The following is an 8895-nucleotide window of genomic DNA, read 5'->3' as shown; positions in this document are numbered from 1 at the left end:
CTTTGCAGAGACAGCCCAGAGTTGAGTGTATTGGAGGAAAGAAGAAAACAGAGACACAGATGTACTGCCAGTTCCTTAAAATGGTGGCTCTATATGTAATAGCAATTACCACATAGGTGTGACAGACAGAAGCAAAGACAGACAGAGTGACAACAGATGAGAACAAGAACAAGAAGCACAGACAGTACAGTAAAGGTTGAGAAATGCTGTACTATAGTTGATTATGTTATTTTGCATTAGCATTATTGCGCGGGGTTGTGGGCTGGTGTGAAATGACAGTGCTGAATTTTTGTCCCAGCCCGCCCCTGGCTATGTCGAAACCTATATAGGCGGACACAGCCCGTTTGTCTATAAAATCCACTTGTCGTTCCTCCTCCTCAGTGACTCACTCTCCGGGTTTTCTAGCTTGCCTCCTTCTCGTCCCACTCACACACACTGTCAGAGCGCGGAGTTGACACCCTCTGGCCACTGTAGCCGTTGCGAGGCAGCCTGCTCTTTCCTCAGCTGAAGCTCTCATTGACTCGGGTCTGTGTCCTCATGCAAGGCTGCTGAAGAAGCTCTGAGAATCAGGTTTTTTCTTCTCTCTTTGCTCCTGACTCACTCAGATCAGACTCCTCAACGCTTCATTACAGCAAAGCTCCTAAAGACAAGAGGATAAAAGTGAACGTTTAATTTCAAGACTTGTCACTGTCTACTAATACTCTTCACAATGTCTGGCGATGATGCACCTGCTCAGCAGCAAAACGCCGAGGAAACAAAGCAAGATAATAAACCCAGCGAGGAGCCGAAAGCTGAGTCCAAGCCGGAGTCCCCACCAGTCAGTTCCACCGAGGCGGCAGCCACACCGGCGGCGACCGAGAAGGTCCCCGAGGAAGAGCAGTTCACCTACCGCTCTCTGGTCCTTTCCGGCTACGGGGGCTATGATAAGGTGAAACTGCAGGTGAAGAAGGGGAAGCCGGCACTCAAGGCCGGAGAAGTCATGGTGCGGGTCAAGGCATGCGGGCTGAACTTTGCCGACCTGCTGGCCCGGCAGGGTCTGTACGACCGGCTGCCGTCCCCACCTGTCACGCCAGGGATGGAGTGCTCCGGGGAGATCGAGGCTGTGGGAGAAGAGGTGACGGATAGAAAAGTAAGCGCGCCACATCCTCTCCGCTCTCTCCTCTCCATCTCTCTCGCTTCACCTGCTTCTGAAGCCTCTGTCTTAGAAATGATTTAGCTTACTCGTATGATTGCCTAGTAAACCTGATCATTTGACAATTTCCATGAACAATAATATGTTGTCGGCTACTTTGTTCCAAAGAAAGCACATTTGGTTAACTCATTTCTTGAGGCATTTATTTGGGTTCATATCAGGATGCTGTTTGATTTAGGGCGTGTCAGTCTTTGCTATTGATTTGAATTGACAATTCCGTCTCACATGTGTTCATGTTAGTCATCTATTACCAGCTTCACCATCATCATCATCACCACATTCAACACTAAACGCCCAGACCAATACATTTGAATATGAATGTAATCTGATTTCAGAATATGACTGTCTATTTGTCCATAGTCTCAAAATGACCAGAGAGTTGGAACAATGATAGCCCACAAGAATAATGTAGCCTAATTTCGCAGCTAAATGCTTTGGAGGGTTATTGCTAGCCCAGTCACTGGTGCGTAAATGGAGAGCATAGCAGCAGAATACTCACTCAATCTTCTGAGTGGAAAGTTACAAGCCGAGGAGTGCATTTGTTTTTTATGCTTCCAGCAAAGGACCCAATAGTTTAATTGGCAGTGAGTTCAATGAAGCCAGCGCCCCTCGTCTACCGAGAATAAAAAAATGAGTTGCTTTGCGCACGGGAGATTGACAGCTCCAAATTATGAGTCGCGCCATCGGCTAGACAGCTAACCTGCTGAAAGGCGTGTAAGCATTCGGTTCTGTGGATTTTGAGAGATTACAATGCTATCTCTACGTTTAGGGGATAGAAAAGACGAGATAATGAAACCTTTTGTAAAAACATTCCGCATGTGACACTTTGGAGCACCGTTTCGGGGATAGGAGGGAGGTGGTGGGGCGGGTGCGACTCCACGCAGTAGTGACACCGTTGCCTTTGTTACGGAGAGCGACAGTGGCTCACGCACTAAGCGAACCGAAAGGGCGAGGCGAGGCGCAAGACCAGGAGAAGCCGAAGATTTAAATGATTACTCGCGATCTTTGTCAACAGACATGTCTTTGGGAAAGTCACAAATCACCAACCATTCATTCTTCTGATTTTTAATCGATTTGAAATTAATATTGCTATATTCTGCATACCACGCCCATTAAACAGCATCTATTTTTAGGGTATACACGGAGCATACCAAACATTAGGAACACCTTCCTAACATTGAGTTGCACCCACCTTTGTCCTCAGCACAGCCTCAGTTCGTGGAGGCATAGACTCTGCAAGGTGTCGAAAGGGTTCCACAGGGATCCTGGTCCATGTTGACTCTAATGCTTTCCACAGTTATGTCAAGGTGGCTGGATGTACTTTGGGTGGTGGACCATTCTTGATTCACACGGGAAACTTTTGAGCATGAAAAACCCAGGAGAGTTGCAGTTCTTGACACAAAAAAAGTGTGCCTGGCACCTACTAGCATACCCAATTCATAGGCACTTAAATCTTTTATCTTGCCCTTTCACCCTCTGAATGGCACACATACCCAATTCATGTCTCAATTGTCTCAAGGCTTAAAAACCCTTCTTCAACCGGACTCCTCCCTTTCATCTACACTGATTGAAGTGGATTTAACAGGTGACATCAATAAGGGATCTTAGCATTCACCTGGATTCACCTGGTCAGTCTGTGTCTTGGGTAGAGCAGGTGTTCTTAATGTTTTGTACACTCAGTGTATTTCCGTACTATGAATATTTTGAAAGGACTGTATTATTTTGCTTATCTGCTTATCTATCCTATGTCTTCACATAAATCCACTGTCATATAATCAGCATTACTTGTATGATAATAACATTGCCTATGCATTGATCATTCCAGGCTACCTCTCCTTGTTTGAATAGTGTGATGAGTCATGTTTTACTGCCAGTTATATTACTGACGGCATGGCAACGCCAACCACATCCTTTCAATGGAGCTAATAGCAACATATTGTGCATAACGACCCTTTAAATCTGTTCATTTTATAACAATATGACAATTTAGGCATATAGTAGCCTAGAGATATTGTTGCTATATTATTTGAACCTGAGACCGAACACCATCACAGATCAAACTCTATGACAAAACCACAATGTTCACTAAGCACAAAGACTTGATGTATATTCATTGCTATTTTTAAAACACCAATCATATGTTCTGATGTTATAACCCTGCTGTCAACCTTTATTGCTCTTAAACAATTGATTAACCTAAAATTACAAAACTCATTGACATGAAGACAAATTGACCCAGGTCTAGACTAATTAAAATAAGAACACTCTGCATTTGTTGCATTTGAACCATGTCAGCAAGAGCCATTAAAGCACGAAAGAGAAGTTGCCAGATCAGTCCAAGTCTGCGTCCCAATGGCACCCTATTCTTTATATAATGCCCAGAGGCCCTGGTCAAAAGTAGTACACTATATAGAGATTAGGGTGTAATTTGGGAAGTACACTAATAAGATCAGTGCACCTCTGTCTCAGCAGGGAGTGGTTGTGTCCCTGAAATCCACTGGACCTGAACATCCGTAGGGATAAGATGAGCATATACCGTCTATATACCGGAGTTATTGGCTCTGTGTCAGTCTTTGACAGCACAATGGTCTTAGACATCATAATATATGATACTGTTATATACTTCCCTGGCCTCACTGCACTTTGTTATTCATGCAGATTGGATTAGAAGGTCACACACACACACACACACACACACACACACACACACACACACACACACACACACACACACACACACACACACACACACACACACACACACACACACACACACACACACACTGCAGTCCCCATACACTCTGCAGTCCCCATACTACCCCTACCTTCCCCCAACTCCAACTCCCTAAATTAAGAGCCAATCTTCCTAATGGATAGAGATCTCTGTGTTTTGGCAGGAGGGAGCTCACAGAGAATGTGCTGACCTTAGTTGCAGTCACTGTTTTTGGGAGGCTTCTGTCTCTCTCTCTCTCTCTCTCTCTCTCTCTCTCTCTCTCTCTCTCTCTCTCACACACACAAACATAGACTCACAGACAAATGCACACATGCACACACACACACACACGCTGTCACTGAGTCTGCAGTGACACAGTGACTAGAAGTAGGTTACAGTTTTTCTCAATTGCTAAAACACTAAAACCGATTGGCTGAACAAAGTTCTCAGTTGCCTGGACTCATTTAGCTAATTAAGCAGTCTGTTGTCAATACCTTAAACCATTTCACATGATAAAACACAATTTGCAGATCTCACTTAGACTTTTCAGCAAAACTCTAAACACATTCTCATTCTCAAAACACATTCTGCACTCTAATGCACATGTCATCCATACTGGTAAACACAAGTGGCAACAATCAAATACAAATAGAGAACATATGTCATTGATTGAACACAACCACTCAAAATTGATTTAACCTGTTTCAAATGATGCGACAAAACCAATATAAGCCAGTTCAGAGAGAAAACAGGTTGTTGAAGGTGGGAAGGAGAAAGTCTGAGAATAGATACTGTAGTACAGTGCATTGTAGGCTGTATACTGTACAATGGATGAATTATATGGCCCTGAACATTGTGCTTTCCATTTATTAACGGTACTGACTGCTCAATAGATTTTGACTGGGTGCAGCTTCATATCAACAAAGAACAAGAGTTACAGTATCACAGAGACAAAGGACAAGTTTGTGAGATGCAGGGTACAGTACTGTAAAAATAGGGGTACAAGGGGGAGGAAGAACAATAAACAAAATTGCAAAGAGCAAAGCAGAGTAGTAATTTCTGATCAATTTTGAGCTACTATGATAGAACATGTTTTCGTTCATCAAAAGACAGACGGAAAAATATGAATATTTTTTTTGATAAAAAATGTACTTCTCCCTGAGAATTGTATGTTTTGAACAATGTGTTTTCTATTTTTCGGTGTATTGTTTACTGACTGCTTGAGAGTGTAAATCATTTTGATCACTTTGTTTATGATTTGAGAGCAGTGTTTGGTTGTGAACACAGGTAAAACTGTTTTGAGGTGAATGTTTCATTTTGCCAGAGGAGTCAGAGGTTATGTAAATAGTGCTTGAAGATGAGGTTTTGTGTTTAATGTTTTCAGGAAATGGAGCAATGTTTCAGAAATGGTGTTTTAGCGTTTGAGAAAAACTGTAATACAACAGTGACATCACCCCGAATAACCGCACGAGCAGTTGCGGGAAAGAGCGAGTAAGTGACAAAAAGAGGGAAATATCCCAAATTACACTCTATTACTCATGACTGACAATCCTCGATCAGCACTTTTTTTCACTAAACCCTTTCCTTTTTTGAGAGTATAAGCTTTAGCTGAGCTCTGGTAGGACCTGACCCATATGTTCTCAATTATCTCCCTCCGGCCCACATTGTCAGTCTGGTATTTCCTCCGTCCCTCCTACCTCGCTCCGTTCCGTCCCTCTTGTCCTCCTTTTCACTACAGATGGGAAGCACACTCGTAGCATGCATTTTGCACATTCTGTCTTGATAGTCGGCCTTAAACAACAAAAGGGAGGAGAGAATCAGGCGCCTGGAAACTTGGAGACAAACAGACGTCGTATTTCTGAGTTGTCGTTCTTGGTCCCTCTCGGTTCTGTTGAGGTTTTTTGAGAGTGTGTGCTTTCGTCATTGTTATAATTAAGCAATAAGGCCCAAGGAGGTGTGGTATATGGCCAAGATACCACGGCTAAGGGCTGTTCTTATGCACGATGCAACGCGGAGTGCCCGAATACGGTCCTTAGCCGTGGTATATAGGCCATATACCACAAACCCCAACGTGCCTTATTGCTATTAGAAACTGGTTACCAGCGTAGTTAGAGCAGTGTAAATAAATGTTTTGTCATACCTGTGGTACACGGTCTGATATACCATGGCTGTCAGCCATTCTGCATTCAGAGCTCAAACCATCCAGTTTATAACAACTATTATAACCTGGGTGGTTCAAGCCCTGAATGTTGAGCAAAACCATGGGTCTGACAAAACATGTGTTTTTCTGCTCTAGTTGCATTGGTAACCAGCTTCTAATAGCAATAAGACATCTCGGGGGTTTGTAGTAAATGGCCAATATAACATGGCTAAGGGCTGTGTCCAGGCACTCCGCGTTGCGTTGTGCTTAAGGACAGCTCTTAGCCATGGTATATTGGCCATATACCACACTCTCTCGGGCCTTATTGCCTAATTATAACACTGCCGAAAGCACACACACTCATAAAAACTCAACAGAACCGAGAGGGACCAAGAAAGACAACTCAGAAATACGACGTCTGTACGTCTCCAAGTTTGTTACCGTAAACTGTTCTAGCCTATCAGTAACAAGACTTGCTGTCGCGGTACCGTTGTCATGGTAACGGCTGCAATGGTAGAAAGAGCAGGTAGAAAGCACAGATTATAGGTCAAACTCAAGGTAGGTTCCATCCGTGAACAGGGCGGGGCCGTGATCCTGACACATATAATGCTCCATGGATGACCCTCTCAGTCTCACACGGTTCACACATCCGCAGACTGAAGGGTTTATCAGAGTCCAAAACGTGTCGGCGTACGCACAGTGGTTGTTCTAGAATATTGGACCGTTGACCTTTCAGACTTTGGAAGTTCCAACACAGCTCAAGCAATTTCTCCAACTGTCAACACATTCAAATGAATAGAGGAAGCGTGCCGGAGACGCGTTCGCTGGGAATTATGGGGAAGTGCGCATTTGGCCTCTGTGTGTCAACCGTGGATGGTGTTCTCAGAGCCGTGTAGCTATGTCACAATGGGACGCCTATGATTTACGCTTAACAATGTTAGACGACAACACTGCTGACACAACACAGTAGGATGAATACATTGTCCTTTGTCCTTTAGTATAACCTAGGCTCCATGAGAAAATTAAAGAGCCATACGGAGTTCACAGCTACTCCTCCAGTTGAGACTAGAATCCATGATCTAACCAATTGGGGGCAAAAGTTGATGAGCTCGTCAAACCACATAACCTCTGACTTGTAGCCCACATACCCCCAAACATGAATCACTAGTTGATAAAGACCAGTGGTGTACAGCAGCTGACTACAAGGCTCTTTGAGAAGCTCCCCCTCGTACACTTTGTGGTGAATTCGGGGGGGGGGGGGGGCATGAGAGAATTAGGAGGGGGGTCACACAGTAACAAGTGCTGTGATAGACAAGTCACAAGGAGGACTTTGGCCAAGAGTGTGTTTGAGTGGGAGTATGTTCTGTGTGTGTGTGTCTTGTTCTTCTGTTTGCGTGTGTGCATGTGTGTGTGTTCTTCTTGTGTGTGTGTGTGTGTGTGTGTGTGTGTGTGTGTGTGTGTGTGTGTGTGACGGTGACTCACATGCCTCACATGGGCACACAATACTTGCCGATGTAGTTGAATGTGAGGGTTGAGTCATCAGCGTGTTTCCTGCTAGGCTCCAACGCCTCCGCCTATTGATCCTACCTGCCTTACTGGAGCTCCAATTAACAGACTGAGGGCAATGAGTTTCACCACAGACACAGGGAGACGGAGAGAAGGACAGGCAGAGGGAAAGAAAGAGAGAGTGAAAGATGAAGATTGATAGAAAAAGAGTGAAAGAGAGAAAGAGGAAGGACTCAAAACGCATCAGCTTGAGACGGGGATATAAAGAAAGGGAGAGTGAATGAGAGGGAAGAGGGAGATCTCTCTAATTGGAGTGGATAGACAGACAGCGAGGCGCATCGCTCCCTCCAGACCATTAGAGAGGCCCGGGCGGGCGGGAGGATGGTGGGGAGGCTGGGGCGGGAGGAGTGGGTTTGTTCCCAGGAGGAGAGAGCTTGTCTTGTGCTCAACCATGGAGAAGAATCTGGCAGGGCCGCTGATGAGTGGAGAGTGGCCAGGGGAGAAGATGGGACCCATTGTCCTGTCTCACTGATGAGGAAGAGGGGAAACGGGCAACTCCTCGCACAGGGCCCATGGAGGGAGGTGGAGAGAAGGAGATAGAGAAAGGGTGACGGGAGGAGGGAGGGAGATTAAAAAAAGAGGGGGTAAAGGAGATACTGTACAAGACAGAGAGAGAGAGACAATCAGAAGAGATACTGAAGGAGTAAGAGGGAGAGACAGCGCGGAAAAGTGACAGGTTGAGGGAAAGGGAGAGGAGTAGAACGAGGGAAGGAAGTAGTCAGATGGATGTAGAGGTGGGGTGGAGAAGGAAGGAGGAAGAAAACAGGAAGAATGTTAGAATGCAGTGGTGGGCTCTGTTTCCTGTGTCCCTGGTGTTTCCCTCCCCGATTGGCCAGTTCCTCGGCAGGGGGGGGATGTTTACAATGGGGCTCTTCCTCCTGGACAGACAGGAGAGGGTCGGAGGTTCCTGCTGCTCTGTTAAGCCTGAATGGGGACACGGCGCCCAAAATGACAAGCAAGGGAGAGGAGGGGGGTTGGGGTGATAAGGAGGGAGGTGATAATTGTCAGAGAGAGAGGAGTAGCAGTGGGGGCTAATGCCACATCATGTTATGATGTTGACTGTTGTCACAGTGTGTGGTCCTATATAACAAACAACTAATGACAAAATAACTAACCTGACCTCCACAGTATTTGCATTGTGAACCTTAGATTTGTAAAATTCCCCCCAACACCAAACCACAAAACAGCTGATCCCTTGCTTTCCATAAACATAGCCACTTGTAACTTGTGAACTAAATGACATGTCTACAGTAGATATACACTAGTTAGGGTTGCAAAATCCCA

At 45.1% G+C, this 8895-nt stretch overlaps 1 protein-coding gene across 1 annotated transcript in view; it reads left to right on the top strand.

Annotated features, from left to right (window-relative positions):
* Positions 1 to 380: 380 nt before the first annotated feature.
* Positions 381 to 8895, top strand: part of LOC139421147 (synaptic vesicle membrane protein VAT-1 homolog) — a 45577-nt gene continuing 37062 nt past the window's right edge. The window contains exon 1 of the mRNA XM_071171751.1: positions 381 to 1129. Coding sequence (XP_071027852.1) covers positions 710 to 1129 — 420 coding nt within the window. The 5' untranslated portion in view covers positions 381 to 709. The remainder of the gene's footprint in view (positions 1130 to 8895) is intronic.

The sequence above is a fragment of the Oncorhynchus clarkii genome, chromosome 12 (genome assembly GCF_045791955.1).
Source record: "Oncorhynchus clarkii lewisi isolate Uvic-CL-2024 chromosome 12, UVic_Ocla_1.0, whole genome shotgun sequence".
Classification (NCBI taxonomy): Eukaryota; Metazoa; Chordata; class Actinopteri; order Salmoniformes; family Salmonidae; genus Oncorhynchus; species Oncorhynchus clarkii.
The sequence above is the reverse complement of the archived record's forward strand: the minus strand, read 5'-3'. Positions and strand labels throughout refer to the sequence as shown.